At 43.9% G+C, this 17,897-nt stretch overlaps 1 protein-coding gene across 4 annotated transcripts in view; it reads left to right on the top strand.

Annotated features, from left to right (window-relative positions):
* The window catches only part of LOC146801813 (carbonyl reductase [NADPH] 1-like), a 247,478-nt gene that overhangs the window by 185,748 nt on the left and 43,833 nt on the right, over window positions 1-17,897 (top strand). The window contains exon 1 of one of the 4 annotated variants that reach the window (XM_085621305.1): window positions 6,041-6,374. The exons of 2 other annotated variants lie outside the window; for them this stretch is intronic. Coding sequence is in view for 1 of the 2 variants with exons in the window: in XM_085621302.1 (XP_085477428.1) it covers window positions 7,553-7,616 (64 nt within the window). In the remaining variant the exon portion in view is untranslated. Of the gene's footprint in view, window positions 1-6,040; window positions 7,617-17,897 lie in introns of those variants that run through there. One more of the 4 variants, XM_085621302.1, reaches the window with a different exon arrangement.

The following is a 17,897-nucleotide window of genomic DNA, read 5'->3' as shown; positions in this document are numbered from 1 at the left end:
GAAACAGGCAAGACGAGTGCAGAAAGAGGCAAGAGAACTGCAGAAAGAAGCAACAGAGGTGCAGAAGGACGTTTCAATGTCTGATAATTAATGTCCACGCATGAGTTCCTTTAAGTAATAAATCTTTATGAACACAACCAGCCAAATCTTTATGAACACAACCAGCCAATACGGGTTTTGTCACATTTGGGAAGTATCCCGTGACTTCTTCAGGGCGCTTCGCCAGTGATAATTCCAAACCGGCAGAGCTGGTGGCAGGGAATAATTGAAAACATAATTCAGGGTAACAAGTTGATCAAGAAAGGCCAATCCGGAATAAAGGAGACCTACGGAGTGGTCCACTTCAGGTACAGAGGTGAACCAGTGCCTGTCACCGTCCTGAAGCACACCTGGGGCAGAAACTATTACGGTGAACTCAACGTACTCTGTTCTTGACTGACGCTCTGTTTGGGATCACCACCGCCCTGGCGATCTGTCCACAGAAGCGGTTTTCTCAGGCAGGCTCCGCTTCAATACACCGTAGGTCTCCGTTATTCCGGATTGGCTTTTCCTGATCAACTCGACATTAATTATCAGACATTGAGAAAATATATGTGACTTTTTGTGACAACAAGCAATTTACCTAGCTTAGAGGTGCAGACGGAGGCAAGAGAACTACAGAAAGAGGCAAGAGAGTTGCAGAAACAGGCAAGAGAGGTGCAGAAGGGGGGAAGAGAGGTGCAGAAAGAAGCAAGAGAGGTGCAGAAAGAAGCAAGAGAGGTGCAGAAAGAGGCAAAAGGGGTGCAGAAAGAAGCAAGAGAGCTGACGAAAGAAGCAAGGGAAGTGCAAAAAGAAGCAAGCAAGATTCAGAAAGAGGCAAGAGAAGTGGAAAAAGAGGCAAGAGAGGTGCAGAAAGAGGCAAGAGAGGTGCAGAAAGGTAAGAGGGTGCAGAAAGAGGCAAGAGAACGGCAGAAAGAAGCAACAGAGGTACAGAAAGAGGCAAGAGAGGTGCAGACAGAAGCAAGAGATGTGCAGAAAGAAGCAATAGAGGTGAAGAAAGAAGGGAGGTGCAGAAACCGGAAGAGATGTGCAGAAAGAGGCAAGAAAAGTACATAGAAAGGTGCAGAAAGAAGCAAGAGAAATGCAGAAAGACGCAAGAGGCGCAGAAAGAAGCAAGAGTGGTTTGCACACCATTAGTACCAATTTAACACTCACATGTAGCAATAAGTAACAGGTGACCATTCCAGCTTTGCAAAGGGCCTTCCACCACATTCTAAAACTTGGTGCTGCAATTTCGGTAACATTTGAGCCGTTTAAGCTAGAAACAAGATTTTTTTGTTCAAATCTACATAATATGCAGCAGATGATTTATTGTTATGCAAAAATTGTTGCAGCCGAACAGTTGCATAATTCCAGTGGCCCTGCTCATACCTCTGACTAGGTCCAGCAGTGCTCCTCCATGGTTCATTCTTTTTTTGTCTCATTGAGTTTATAGTTTAGCTTCTACGGAAACGAGGAAGACTAAACCTGAGGTTACCACTCCACAACACAGACTACAATCCCACATAATTACTCTCCATATCACATAATCCCGCTCTACATAATTCCTAAACACTAAATACCACATACTTTCTATCCACATAATTTCACTGCACAACATACCACAAAATTCCACTACACACAACGTAAATCCACTCCACTCTAAAAAACATCAGTAAAAAACGTTTACATTTACAACACCAATAGCTCTAATGGTTCTAACTCTTGCAATAGCGAGACCTATTACATTGTAAATGCAGAGTGGTGGATAAAGGGGGCTGGGCCTCTGACCAGTGCTCAGGAATTCCGCTGTATAGGACTTATAGGAGGTACCAGGAGAGCTTCTTGGCCCCCAAAGTCCCTCAGGAGTAAAGTGGACTTCATCCCCCAACCAGTAGTTTGCCAGGAGGCCTATTTGCAGAGTGGTGGAGAAAGGGTTGCTTGGCCTCCGAAGACCTCTTAGCAATCAGAGGAGGGGTATTTGGCCCCCATGAACATCCTTGGGGGCCAACTAACCCTCCTATTACCTCCAGTAAGTCTCATACAGTGGGATTGGTAAATTCTCAGAGCAGGCCACGCCCCCTTTGCCCACTACTCTGCAAACGCGCTCCCTGGCGAGCTTTGGATGGGGATTAAAGTCCCCTTCGCTTGCGGGGGTCGTTAGGGGCCAACTAGCCTACCTGTTACCTCCAGTAAGCCCCCCCACAGTGGGATTGCTGAGAGGTGGACACAGGCCACGCCCCCTTTCTCCACCACTCTGCAAATATGCCTCCTGGTGCGCTCTTGGTTGGGGGATGAAGTCCCCTTGCCTCCTGAGGTTCCCTGGGGCCAAACTAGCCCCCCTGTTACCTCTAGTAAACCCAACACAGCTGGATTGCTGAGAGTTGTCAGAGGCCACGCCCCCTTTTTACACCACTCTGCAACGCGCCTACTGGCGCACTGCTGCTTGGGGGATGAAGTCCACTTTGTCCTGAGCTCCTCCGAACACAAGGGGACTTCATCGCCCCACCAGCACTGCACCAAGAGGCGCATTTGCAGAGTGGGAAAAGTAAGAAAGGGCGTGGCCTGCACCACCTCTCAGCAATCTCACTGTGTGAGGCTTACTGGAGGTACCTGGCAGGCTATTTGGCCCCAAAGGACCCTTGGTAGCACCGGGCATTCCATCCCCGAACCCAGAGCGAGCCAGGAGGCGCTTTTGCAGAGTAGTTCAGGGAGGAGACGGGGCCTCTGGTGAGTCGACGGCTTCTTTTCTTCCTTGTTTTAGGAAGGGGGGCTGTGTGGCCCCCCTTCCCTTAATACTTTTTGGGCACTGGGGACCCCATCCCCCAGGGCCTGACCCACTTTGTTTCAGAAAATTTAAAAAGAAAACAGAAAGGTGGCCCCCTCCCAAGGCCAATTTCGGCAATAGGGACCCCATCCCTTTTTTTTTTTAAAGGCAGGGGGTCCGTGCAGCCCCTCTCACCAGGCTGATGTCGCCCACTGGGACCCCATCCCTCTGTGCATGGCCACTGTATTTTTTCCAAACTAAATTTAAAAGAAGGGGGCATCCCTCCTGAAGCCATTTTCGGCCCCTGGGTCCCCACCGCCGGGGCTTTGCCTCTATTTTAGAAAAAAAAAATTCAGGGAGGGGGGCCATGTGGCCTCCTTCCCGGGCCATTTTCGGCCCCGGGGACCCCATCCCCCGCGGCCTGGCCTCATGTTGGGCACAGCGGGGGGAGGTCCAATAACCCCGCGGTCCCTGTCGGCTCCCTGCCTCTTATGGGAACTGGCATTGCTTTTGGACAAAGGGAGCTGCAAACATGCAGCTCACTTTGCCCAAAAGCAATACTGCTTCGCTTCATGGAAGCGAGAGCAGTGAATTGAAGCAGAGTTTGCTATGGCAAGGTGGGAGCCCTGCTCCTGCCCTACCATAATAAACTGCAATGTCCCTGGGGTGGGCACTCCTGGACATTGCAGGAGCCGGCCCTGGGGGCTGGCAGTCCCCAGGGCCATCTGGGGCTCCTGGAGGGAGGCTGCGCCGCCCCCTCCTATCAAGTTTAAAGGCCCGGGTAGGTGGTGGTCCCTGGGGCCCGGAGTCCACTCTGGGCCCCCCTATGTTAAATAAAAAAGGCCCTGGGGAGATGGAGGTATCTGGGGCAGTGTGGAGGGGCTGGAGCCCCCCACACCATATTAATTTACAAAAAGCCCCGGGGAGGTGGCAGTCCCCAGGGCCAGGGGTCCACTATGTACCCCTGTATTTTAATTACTAAATGCCCTGGGGAGGTGGTGGTCCCCGGGCCAGTGTGGGGGGGCAGAAGCCCCCCACACTTAATTTTATTAACTGAAGCCCTGGTGAGGTGGCAGTCCCCGGGGCTGTGGGGAGGCTCGCATGGCACTCCGTAAATCATTAACATAGCCCCGGGGAGGTGGCGGTCCCCGGATCCGTGGGGGACCCCTGCAACATAATTAAGGATTGCCCCCGGGGCCTGGTCCCCCCCCCAGGGGCTTAAAAAACTAAGCGCGTAGACCACGCTTAATTTTTATTAAACTTCTCAGCCGGATTTGCGGACCTTACGCGAATCTGGCTGAAAATTATTTTTAAAAACTGCTTTTTTTGGCTAGGGGGTCAGGGTGTTCCTACCCTGCCCCCTTTTCTTGTTTTTTTAAATGTTTTTTCTCCTTTTTTTCTTGTGACTCGGTTGAACCGAGTCACAAGATGGCTGCCAACACTTCCTGGTTTAAAGTGTTAGCAGCCAATCAGAGTAAAGCACTCGCTGGGGAGGGTTTGCGGATCCACTGCGAACACCAGATATCAATATTTGTTTTATTCTGAATTTCTCAGGATTTACGCCATTTAAAAAAAAGGTCGCTTTCTGAACCAAGAGTTACCTTTTTCCCAAATTTGGTGTAATCCCGTATATGTATATATATACTCTCCATGGATCCCCATCATTCCAGGAAACACTCGGACACCCAAATTGCTGCAATTAATTTAATGGCGGGGTAAAAAACGACGCGATTCGGCTTTACGCCTTGATCATGCTCGCAAATATACAAATTCGCCATGATTAAATACACCTCATTGTCCTCATTGAAGGACGGACTCACCACACAAGTGCCTATACATAATAGCAATTGTCGCAGCCATTTTTAAATGTTAAAAATATCATTGATTATATCATATATATTGGCCAAGTTCCGTTGGATATAAATTGATGAACCACATTTTATCCATGCATAAATATATACAAATAAATATAGATAATCCGCTTGCTTGCCGCCATCCTCAACAATATCAATGACGGTCAAAGAACGCCAAATAATATATTTCAAAATCTTATAGACTAATATAAGTCTATTGCATCGTTCTCCATAACCGCACTTCTTTCTATTTGCTAGAAGTACATGTTTAGCATGATGTAAACCTGACGCCCCACCCCTCCGGGTGTGCTAGCTGGCGCGTTATTTAGCAAGCACCAGTGACATAAGTTCTTATTCATCACCGATGATTAATAAAGGTCTAGTATTAAAATATTCCTGCATAAACCAATACTGCCCAAGTGGGCTTCATGATACAGCAATATAATATATACAATATATTCCAAACCTCTGTCCCAGTGGGCAAGCTTAATAACCACAATTCAGTTTTTTTTAAATCAACATTAATGGAGAACAGAACAATTAGTCCCAATGAACATAGGCGTCCATGTATAGTCCATGTGGTAATTTCCATCAATCCAACGTTTCTTCTTAGATTACAAATTAACTGTTGCAAATAGAAGTGCCACAACCTGTAAAAAATGATTACAATTATTGATGAAACAAACTGTTATACAGACAAAAATTTCTTATATAAACTCAATCGTGCCAAACTCTCCAAATCAATAATATACTGTGATTCCAGTTTTTTCAAGGACAACTCTCTATTACCACCTCTCACACCCAGATTTACATTGTCGATTACCACCATACGAACCAATGTGTCGTCCTGCATGTGGCTCTCATGAAAATGGCGAGCTATGGGGTACTGTCTGTTATTATTTCTTATGGCATGAAGATGTTCTAATACCCGCTTTTTTGCTTGGTGTTTGGTGCTGTCCACGTACCATCTGTTATATGGGCACATCAAGACATATACACAGTGAGTTGTGTTGCATGAATTATTGTGTTGCAAGAATTATTAGCCCATTTGGGCATGTCTGCTATATGTTTATTGCCAACTGGAGTTTTGACTTTAAATTTGTCTATACTACTCGCCCACTTGGGCGTTATGTAGGTATATTTTTTCTGTGAATTTGAGTTAATTCACTATTTTTGGCATCATTGATGAATTTTGTAAATATTTTTACATTAGGAATCATTAATTAGAAATGTTGCTTCTCCAGTAAACAGTTTCATTGGTACTATGGTAATTGCTATTATGCATTACAATTGAACCAGGTATAGTGCTAAGATGGCCACCACCTTTTCCCTTTTTACTTATGAACTATTCACCATTGGTGTTATGAGTAGTCTGTCTTCTATGTTGTAAGCACTAGTTTAAATGTAGATGTCACACAATTTTGCTCCAAGCGTGACCAAGGCGAAAGCTGAAACGCGTTGCCTTTTTGCAGTCAATATATCTACATTCCTGCATTCTTCCAAGGTGTCTGTGCGTTACTTTTTGAATTGAACAATGTGGTGCAACATATTTGGGGTTGCCGGTTACCCCTGCACGGACCGCCCTGCCAGACAGCCTTTATCTTTACCGGGATCTGTGTTTAAAATATGAAGTAAGGCTGACCCCGTCAAGCTCTGCTGCCGTGTCATCTGTGAATCCTGTTTTATTTAAGGATTCGTGTGATCAACTGACAACCGCGATTCAAGACTGCTACGCGGTGAGTGATTCCGGCATATTGAAATTTCTAATATTAGCTGAGAGACGCAGCTGTTTCCTAGCTCGGGCTGGATAATCTGCTTGTGCTCAGTGGCGGTACTCGTTGTCGGCTGACGCAATCTCTGCCTCAGCGCGAGCGAAGTAATTCCGGTCTGGGTTTTTGTTTACCGTGTTGTCTGCCCAGCGAGCTTTAACGGGAAGGGAGCTGATGTTACATTGAGACCGACGGGATTCATTTTCGGCATTGGAAGACTGTAGTGGGTTTGAACCAGAATGGCTGCAGCTTTGGAAGCAAAGCGTAAAGTAACAGCAAATAAACGTTTCTTTGCACAAATAAATCAAAGTGGTGATCGGACCAGCCCAGTTATGACCATTACAGAGGAAATCAAGGTACAGCAACTGTATATACAATTGGAGAAGTTATACAAAAAAGAACTCTCTAAGTGGTGGGAGGCTGAGTCCCTGCAAAGGTACATTGATGTGGCCCGTGTACCCAGAGGGTTACGCATTTTCACAGTTCCAACTTATGAGGACCCTGACCCGGAGATGTTGGAAGAGTGGTCCAACAACTCTGCTGCATGCTCCACCACTATGATGCACATTCTGGTCAAATTTGCTTTGAAAGATCGTAGCAAATTACTGGCAGAGATTGATGTTGTATTCACTGAATTGGAAAAATTGGTTGCTAAGGATACACTGGATGCCTTTATGAAAAACTTGTTACAACGGATGGATAAATTAGAGGAAGAAATTATGGCCAAAAAACAACGTAAATTTCTAAGAGATTACAAGGATTATCAATCTGCCCGTACTCTAACTTTCCATAAAAAATACGATCACTTATTTGATAAAGATGGAAGTGTATCTATGCAGCCTATAACAGTACCAGCTAATGTGGATATCAGCGAGAGTGATGTATCTGACGGGAGTTTATCAGATGCATCAACATCAGCAGTTAACACCATGGTCAGGTTCATCCTAAGAAATCGAATAATTTTTTGGCTCAGTTCCAAATGATGAACCAGGGATGGACAGAACAGTACCAAGAGCAGAGTGGTCAGAGAGGCAGAGGGCGAGGCGGCGGAGGAAAAATAAGAGGAATAAGCAGGCCAAACAGAGGAGCAAGAAAAGAAGCGGTAACCCCATGGGAATGATGACAAGGGGCAAAAAAACTCAATCATGACTGTCATCAATCTTTCTAAGCGGATTCTGTCCGAGGGAGAAACAGAACTTCTCGGCCTAGGTTTGTCCTTTTGCCCCACTACTAACTTTAACTTTGTACAAACACGGATAGATCTATTTTATTTCTCACGTAAATTAAAACTAAAGAAATGGTTTGACACTAAGTATAACAAAGCTGAGCTGGTATTGGAAGGTGTACCTTTGAGTAAACTTAACATTGATGATATTGAAGTTTTACATGCCATGTCATCTATGTCTGATCAAGAAATGGGTGATGATAATGTGATTTCGAACTTACAAGATTTTGATATTGATTTTAATGTTAATCCGGGCAGTTGCTTCAAACCCAAATCGTTTTTTTTACCGAATATTGATTGTGATGCAATTGAGGTATTTGAAAGGGGTGTCCTTAGTGATTTGAAGAAAATAAGGTACAACAAAACTCCTGCTTTTAAGAAAAACCTGAGATGGGATCAGATAACAGCATTAGAAAACTTAAAATCAGATAATACTATTGTGATTCGCTTGTCCGATAAGGGCGGTAATGTTGTTGTTTTAGATAAATCCGTATATCTGAATGAAGGAAACAGACAGTTGGCAGATCAAATTTGTTACTCCATCTCTGATAGGAGTGCAATAGCACAGTCTAATTTGAAATATGGTGAGCTTTTAGTTGAATGGAGAGAGAGGGGACTATTGGAGTGGGAGGAATTTAACTATCTTACTTGTCTTCACCCCAGGATCCCAATTTTGTTTCTACTCCCCAAACTACACAAGGTCCTGGTCAATCCTCCTGGCAGGCCTAGAGTTTCATCTATGGGGTCTTTGTTAGAAAATACGTCCCGGTTTATTGACCATTACTTACGGCCTTTTGTGGTTGGATTGCCAGCTTATTAAGAGATACAACACATTTTTTAACATGGGAGATTGATTACACCTTGGTCACTCTCGATGTTGGTACTCTTTATACCAGTATACAACATCAGCTAGGTTTAAAGGCCATCAGACATTTTCTCAAGACTCATTCTATTTCGCTATTTCATCATTCAGAAATGATTCTTGATATGATTGAATATTGTTTAACAAACAATTTTTTTCTGTTCGATGATGTCATCTATCGGCAGTCACAGGGCACAGCCATGGGCACCTGCTTCGCCCCCAGCTATGCTAATTTAGTCATGGGCTGGTGGGAGGAGCTGGTGGCCTCACAGCTGGCGGAATTTTCTAACCATGTCCTGTGGCTGCGATACATAGATGACATCTTTTAATCTGGAATGGTGATATTGATTCTGCCAGTGCCTTTGTCAGGAAACTCAATGAGAATGTGTACAACTTGGTTTTACAGAACATATTAGTAGGACCAGTGTTGAGTTTCTGGATGTTGTAGTGGAAATAAAAGATCAAACCATACATACCCAACTATTTCACAAAAAAACAGCTGGAAACAGCATTTTAAGCGCTTCTAGTTCACATCCACGCGTAATAGCTCACCATAGTATCCCTTATGGTGAGCTATTACGCGCTAAGCGTAACTGTAGTATTGAAAGCAGCTATTTAAGGGAAAAGGAAACTATGATGCAACGCTTCAGAGAGAGAGGTTATAATCAAAGAACTATAAAAGAAGCATGTAAGAGAGTTGATGAGGTTACGCGTAATCAGTTACTGCACCCAGTAAAACGACAAACTGAGTCTGATATTTTTTTGTGTTTCATTACCATGTACTCAGGACAAGCGCAGGATGTGCGTCAAAGTTTTAAAAAACATTGGAATGTACTGTTAACTGATAGTAATTTGCAGAAACATCTGAATAATTGTCCACAAATTACTTTCAAGAGGAATAGATCACTAAGAGATGAGCTAAGCCCTAACTTGGTGACCAATACCATCAAACCCAGGAATAGTAGTCGTTCTGGCTTCCACTACTGCAAAAACTGTAAAGCTTACAAAAACAGAATTGACTGTACTGTATTGCATATTTCCAGCATTAATAAGGATTTTTTTTATTAAGAAAGTCCTTACTTGCAACACAATGTTCTGTGTTTATGCACTTGTTTGTGCTAAGAAAAGAGTGCTTGAACATATCAGAGCAATAAGACACAATAACAGGCAATATCCTGTTGCTCGACATTTCTTTGATCAGCATTTTCAGAATGAAAGTCTGCTGAGAATGGTGGTTATTGATGCTGTATATGATAATGCGCGTGGAGGTAACAAATTACTTCTTTTGCGGCAATTGGAGTCCAGATTGATTTTGAAACTGTGTCTCCGAGGGGGTTGAACTCAAGTGAGAAACTGTCTGTACACCTGCATAATTAACGTTTCTATCTGCAATGAAATTTGTAAATTTTTCTGTTGTAAATCTTTTCTGCTTTTTTTATACTAAATTGTAATTAATTCTTTTTTTTAGGTATTGGTACCTACTTTTTGAACGGGCTACTGATCGACCAAATATTCCATCTTTGTACAAACTGTATCACTGAATTATTAGCCCATTTGGGCATGTCTGCTATATGTTTATTGCCAGCTGGAGTTTTGACTTTAATTTTGTCTATACTACACGCCCACTTGGGCGATATGTAGGTATATTTTTTCTGTGAATTTGAGTTAATTCTCTATTTTTGGCATCATTGATGAATTTTGTAAATATTTTTACATTAGGAATCATTAATTAGCAATGTTGCTTCTCCAGTAAACAGTTTCATTGGTACTATGGTAATTGCTATTATGCATTACAATTGAACCAGGTATAGTGCTAAGATGGCCACCACCTTTTCGCTTTTTACTTATGAACTATTCAGCATTGGTGTTATGAGTAGTCTGTCTTCTATGTTGTAAGCACTAGTTTAAATGTAGATGTCACACAATTTTGCTCCAAGCGTGACCAAGGCGAAAGCTGAAACGCGTTGCGTTTTTGCAGTCAATAAATCTACATTCCTGCATTCTTCCAAGGTGTCCGTGCGTTACTTTTCGAATAGAACAGTGTGGTGCAACATATTTGGGGTTGCCGGTTACCCCTGCACGGACCGCCTTGCCAGACAGCCTTTATCTTTACCGGGATCTGTGATATATATATATTATATATATTATCTACTGGCGGTCGCCAGTAGATAGTTATAGTTAGGACCGTGTTTCCATAGGAAATCCGCAACATTCTATTTGGAATAACTTTGGCGCCGGTTGACGAATCCTCGCGAAATTTTCAAAATAGGTGGGGCGCTCCGCTCCGCTCCTACCCTGAAAGTCTCGGGGGGATTCGTCAAGCGGGGGCTGAGATAAAAGGGGGTCCCAAAACGCGTTTTCCCCATGCAATTTTCCATAGGGACCTTTAGTTCAAGGTACAGGCCCAACGGCTGAACACAATTACTTGAAATTTGGCAGAGAGGTAGTCCTCAGCTCAGGGATGTGCCTTTTGCATATATGGAGTCAATCTGTTCAGTAGTTCCTGAGAAAATTGCAGTTAAAAGCACATACATGTCTATAGCCGCGCACCGTGCGCGCACCGTGCGAGCACCGTGCGTGCACCGTGCGAGCACCCTAACGTGCGCGAGCGTAATTCTGATTGGTGGTTGCATGTTAGTCAACGTTCGAATCGGTCGAAATCAGGAAGTGTCGGCTGCCATTTTGTTTGTTTTCAGTGCAAGAGTGAAAAAGGAAGGTGGCGAACGTGAAAAGGGGGCAGGGTAGAGAGTTCCTGACCCCCTAGCCTTTGTCAGGGGGTCCCTGAAGGACCCCGAAGGCAGAAAAAAACATTTTTTTTTTTTTTTTTTAAATCGCGGGGGTGCGCGCACCGTGCGCGCACGGTGACAAACCAAAAAAAATGTTAAAAATTTTTTTTATACGTAGTTTATTGTAAAATAAATATATAAAAAAAATAATAATACATACATAACTTAGCATTTAAAACACCGTACAAATTCACTGAAAAAACCATAGGTTTCACACACGTTATAGTTAGGAATTAGCATTTAAAAAACCTTGCAAATTCACTTAAAAAACCATAGGTTTCACACATGTTATAGTTAGGTGGATATTTCACTCGTAAAAAACCAATGAAATTCCCCCGTTATAGTTAGATCGGATAACTATAACTCACGCGGCCGCCACTCTATCACAAGGATGATGTCATCAGTGATGTCATGAGTGATGCCACTGACCATGTCATGAGTGATGTAATATGTGATGTCATCAGCAGTGGATTGCGGTCGCGCGAGTTATAGTTATCTGATCTAACTATAACGGGGGAATTTCATTGGTTTTTTACGAGTGAAATATCCACCTAACTATAACATGTGTGAAACCTATGGTTTTTTAAGTGAATTATATATATATATACATACATTTGAATGTTGTTCATTTGACATTTGGGAAAGCCTTTCTGTTAGAGAGCATTGCATAAATAAAACCCCAGGCCTTATTCTGAAAACAGTCTTTGATGTGCTCCATTTTATAAAGTGAAATCCCTTTCTAGGGAGTTTGTGTTATGTTTATTGCTTCGTCGTGTTTGAGCCACCGTGTGGGAGAGTGGTATTCTGTATTATCTGACTATGTGTGAAGCAAGACAGTTGGCCGCCCCTGTATTTACACAAATAACAATTTAAATACCACTATTTTGGTTTATTTATTTTATAGCGCTTTAGCACTACTCATTCCAATGCAGGGTGTCGGAGTGATTTACATCACACGTACTGATTGTACAATGACAATAAATCATATGTGTGTACATCAAAATAAAGGGCGTGTACATACGACAGTGAGGGTTACAAGGTGTAGGAACCACATGCCCTTCATACCTAACTGCTTTATTAAAAGGATAACAATTTATGAACTGCAAGTAACAAATGTATCTACATGTTAAAAGCAGTAACCTCTAGTGCTACTGGGTATTTCATTTTGCCCCTTCATGGCAAGAGAGGAGCCTCAAAATAGCCTCGCTGGGGATCATTTCGCATTGCTCTTACCTTCAGTTCAGTGTTTCTTTCATTAGCACTACTAGACTACCGATGTATGATATTGACTTTGTCCTACAGACTAGTGTTGATGTACTGTGCTGTTGATATTGGATCTTGTATGTGAATCTATGTGACTTTCCAAGAATGTATATATTCATCCTGGTTGATTCTCGTTGTTTGTCATAATTTCAATAAACAGATTTGAAATAAATGCAGTAACCCACTTACCCATTAACATAAGATAAAAACCTGTAATCTGCGTGTTACATAATGTGCTTTGCAGGAGACATAATAAACCCTCTATTCTATACTACTTTGATTTAAAACTAGGACTAGGCAAAACACAGAGCTCTCTAGCAAGTATGTTATCCTCCAGAGTTATCTTGCCATTATTATTATTCCCTGAGATATAGCTGGCATACAAAAATCTCTGCAGCAGGTGCCTGAACCCCATAAGATATTTTATAATACTGACATTGCAATCAATTAAGCAGAACAGATTTACTGCCACGTTTCAACTTGTTGCCGATTTCAGTGTGGCAAGGTTTTAAAAAAAAAATTATATGTTGAGGCCCAGATTTTGAGTCGGGGTTGTATCAATATTTTGGCTAAACCCCAATGCAATATCTAATTTGTGAAATATTGTAATGCACTCAAATATACTCATGATAGACCTGCTAAACATATGTGAGGTTTTAAGATCTGAGGTCACTTCCTGTGAGGTCATGGGTTGTGATGCTGCTTCCTGTGATGCCACATGAGAGGTTGCGATTTGCTGTCACTTCCTGTGATTTCACACGCGGTGATGTCATACGTGGTGATGTCACACCCAGATCTTTTTTTAGGATTAGAGCCCTGGTGCTACCCATCCCCAGTGAACACCCTGCTGAGGGCTTGACCCAGCCCACCGTCTCCATTGTGTACCAGCTTGTGTCTTGTACTTGGGGGACCTGGACTTGGAACGGGGACCCTCTCACAGCTGGCACCTTTTAGAGGATTGAGCCAGACCAGGTGGCCGCTCTGCTTACTGTCGCGTATGGCACCCACCTGTGCACCATTAGACACATCAGAAATTTGAACACAGCATTTTTCCACACCTTCAGCTCAAATACAACGGACAGTCCCACTCTGTGCAATGCACACCAAGTATCCAATAGACTGGTCATTCACCAGCCAATTGCCAATGTAGGAATAGATTAACACTGTTTTGCACCTGAGAATACCACTAACAACCACTCCAGACGATTGTGATACTGATTTGAGGACAGATCGAAGAACTCCGCATGGGTAATGTTTCTGAGTCTTGAACCTCTGATAATGACTGCACACAGGCGTGGAGACAAAGTGGCATCAGGGAATCGGGTACATGGTCTAAAGATGGTGGCCCTTGAGGCCACCAAGAATGTGGAGGGATAGTTTGCTGCAGTGGATACACATGTGCAGTGGCGGTTCCTCCACTAGGAGGGAAGAGTGTAGCCCACTGCTTTCTCACAGTGCGAGAAGCAGAAATATAAAATGGTAATACCTTTAAGGTATTACCATTTTATGTTTGGTTGCGGGTGGGTGGGTAGGTGGGGCTGCTCTGCAAGCAGCCAGGGCAGCGGAGGAGTGGTGTGCCCACTCCTGAGGGTGCAATTACTATTTGGTGGCCACCTGGGGCCGCCCACACCAGTCATGTGCATTCTGATCTTCTCCATGCAGGCAGCCTGCATGGAGAACGTGGCCTTCCCATAAGCCCCTGGCTGGGCGGCGGCCTCACCAATCACAATGCTGCTTACAGCATTGTGATTGGCTATGGGGAGGGAGCCTGGCTGCCTGATTCCTGTTCCTGTCAGAGGCTGGAGAGAAGGAGCAGGAGCCAAGAAGACGGAGGACCTGGCTGGCGGAATGGTAAGTCTATTTTTTTTAATTAAATTAACCTCCCCGCTAGACTCACCCCCCCCCTCTGCATGCAACTTACCCGCATGACTCACACCCCCTCGCCCCCACCAAAACCAGTGTGCCATGCTGGCCGCGACTGCACACGTTGCCCTCTAAGAAGGCGATGTGGTCAGGGTGGATTCATTGATTGCAGCCCAGAGTGGAATGAAAGACTTGCTGGCAATGTTGTTGCTAGATATAAAAAATAGAGGCGCTAGAAAACGTGCAACTGTCTGTAAACATTCATACTAAAATTCCCACTGATTACAAGAAAAGGAGGTGCTTTTTTTTTCTTAACTTTGTTCCTCTTTCTAGCTGATTTTAGTTAGATGCAGCATGGAGAACAAGGTTTGGCCTTTGAGTTCCATCCCAAATACCGTTATCAGCACTGAAAGTGGAACCTATTGTGACACTTGTGAAACTCTTATCATGAAACAGGTGAAAGAAAAAACCTGCATGGTAGTTTAACGAATAAACAATAAAAAGTCTGCCTAACCTCATGTATCAATGTGCAGCCCTGTCAAGCTTCCCAGGTCCATGAATGATGTGCTGCTCCAGTACAGAGTTTTTCTTTGCATTGTTAGTCTTGTAGACTAGTTTATTCCATTATAATGCAGGACTGCAATTTCCAGAATTCAAAGTAAACAAGCATTTGCAATGCAGTAGGTCTCGCATTTGAGAGATTTTGAGCTATTGGCAGTGTACATGACAGTGCCTTTTATTTAAATATTTTGAAAACCTGCAAGCAATGACTAAAAGTACGAAGTGCACATGAATAAAAGGCATTGTCATTTACTATGCCAATACGTCAAAGTTTCAAAAATACAAGACCTATTGCATTGCAAATGCTTGTTGTTACATTGCTCGTGGGCACTCAGTGAATTCTGTTGTCCCCCTCCCAAGCCTGTGTGAGCCAGACTGGAGTTAATGTTCAAGCCCCATGCTCCAGAACTGACTGCCAGGTGTGCTTCGGCCTTTAAAAATATCCTTTAAATTACTGTCTCAGGATAATGTACTCCTCTCGGGGCACACACAGATATACACACCGAAGCGAAAAAACCCTTGGCGCACACATGAACACACATGAAGAAACCCAGAGAGAAACGCTAACACACAGAGAAACACACATCTAGACAAATGTATGTTTACACAAATACACGCATATATACATATGCGCAATAGTTTACACACAACCATTCGCGCACACACATTAAATTACAGTTGTGTGTGTGTGCAACAATAGGGTATCAGCAACAGTGTGGAGGGGGCTGTGGATGGGCAAGCAACAAGGGGGGAGGGAGCAAGCAGCGACAAGAGGGAGGTGGTGGGAGGGATAGGAGCAAGCAACCACGTAATGCAATTGGGGTAGGTGGAGGCCATGGAGAGAGTCATGGCTCTGTGCCAGTCTGCCCACCCTTCTGAGAAAACAAAAGTAAACCTTGAATGTCCCAGGGAGGTTGCAAAACAATCCCCATTGTCTTTATTTGTAAATAAAAATGAGTTGGACGAGCTGCGCACAAGACGCGCAGCCGCCATAATTTAATGTTTAAAAAAACGAGTTGGGCAAGCTGCGCGGCCATTCCCATGAGTGGTGCAAGGCCCCATTGTGAAATTGAAAACGCACTTACAAAAGAAAACAGGGAGGTACTAAGGAGGGACTAATAAGCCTATTAACAAATAAAAAGCCAACATTTAGGACGAACAGTCACAGCAGCCAATTGAAAAGATGGGCAGAGAGTGGGCGGAGCTTCAAGTCCATACCTGAATACAGCATGCCTCGCAGAGAAGCGCATGGCCTGCCCAGGCTAGACCTAAAAACCTGGACTTGACCAAACTTGGCAGACCAACAGCAGAGGAGTTCTCGTACCCCGGAGCAGGAAAACAAATTGCTGCAAAAATGAAGCAGAGTTTAATCTCCTATTCAAATGCTACTGAGACTTACCTGTGTGATGGTACTTACTCGGTATGCTCCTCTGGGACAAGCTTTGCAGCAACACAGACAGCAGAAGAACTCATAACAGTCATGGCTCTCTTCTAGGTCACCCAAAATCCATGCAGCATGGCATGCAGGAAGTTCAGGTTGTTGTCTTTTTTTGCAGATTTATATAGCGCGAACTCGACCCGAAGGGATTGGAGCGCTTTACCTGAGCACCAGTTACGTTACACATTCATTTAAAAAAACATTTTTTTGGTAGGCGCAGGGAGATATTGGGGCATATCAGCAACAACCGGTGATAATTATCGCTAAGCGCACTTAGCGCTAGGATAATTATCGCCGGCTAACGTGGATTTTTATCGCTGAGATAGCGTGCTATTAGCAACACTTATCTCAAAAGCGATAAAAATCCTAGCGCTAACTGCCTAACGTGAGATTATCGCTTGGAACCCAGCGATAATCTCACGAAGTGTGGCTTGTTGAAAGGGCCTCACATACTTAGCCATGATATCCACCTTCCATAGGATATCATGGCTAAGTCAGTCCTGAAGCAGGTGTAAGGAAAGTAGCGATAACAGGGGTTATCGCTAATTTTGTTGCCGCTATGCTTCATAGCGTGGGTTTTGATGAGTGGAGAAATGTCGCTTAGCGACATTTCTCCACTCATTTCAGGTCAGGAACGCCCGCTTTGCATCTCATTAGAGATGCAAAGCTGGGCGTTAGGAATTAGTGCGCTAATGCAAGGTTTCACGCGTTAGCGTGACCTTGTTAATTAGGCGATAAAATTATTGCCGCTTTTCGGCCGAAAACGGCCGCAAAAGCGGCAAAAATTTTCTATCGCCGCCTTGTAGATACGCCCCTAAGTGATTTGCCCAGAATCATTGCATGTGGAGCCAACCCAGAGGCTCGAACCTTAGTTTCCCAGCTCCAAAGTCGGCAGTCTAGCCGTGAGACCACATCCTTTCCCCTAGTTTTTGAGCACTCTGCAAAAAACAGACGTAGTATTCCCTTTCCATGGTACGGTTAGCCCAGCTTTTTTTTTTTTTTTAAATATCCAGACAAGATTTTAAAATAAATTACAGGTTCTTCAAAATGCATCCGCTCGTTCGCTGCTCGCTATACCAAAACATCCAAAACATCAGTCTGTAGCTCATGTCTTGCCATTGCTGCAGTGGCTTCCAGTAAAAAGACGAATTGAATTCAAGTCTCTTTCCATTGCCTATAAGGCATTGCATGGTCTAGATCCCGATTATTTTAAACATACATTTCTTTAGTATGTCCCCCACCAGACATCTGCGATCCTCTTCGGCTTTTAATGTCTGGGAAGTTTTGTAGCTGAAACAGCCAGACTCTGGAGTTCTCTTCCACTGGCTCTCAAGAAAAAGACTTATCCTCCTCCATTCTGTAATGTTGGGCCCTAGGCCCTCATGCTCGGTGACAGGACGGACACAGACACATAGTTGGGGATAGTGGGAATGGCCACGAGCACGTGCGCTCGGCCCTTTTATTGTCCGCGTCACCTGACACAGTGGCGTCG

This window comes from Triturus cristatus, chromosome 8 (genome assembly GCF_964204655.1).
Source record: "Triturus cristatus chromosome 8, aTriCri1.1, whole genome shotgun sequence".
NCBI classification, from domain to species: domain Eukaryota; kingdom Metazoa; phylum Chordata; class Amphibia; order Caudata; family Salamandridae; genus Triturus; species Triturus cristatus.
Note: the sequence above shows the minus strand (reverse complement) of the source record. Positions and strands in the feature narration are given on the sequence as shown.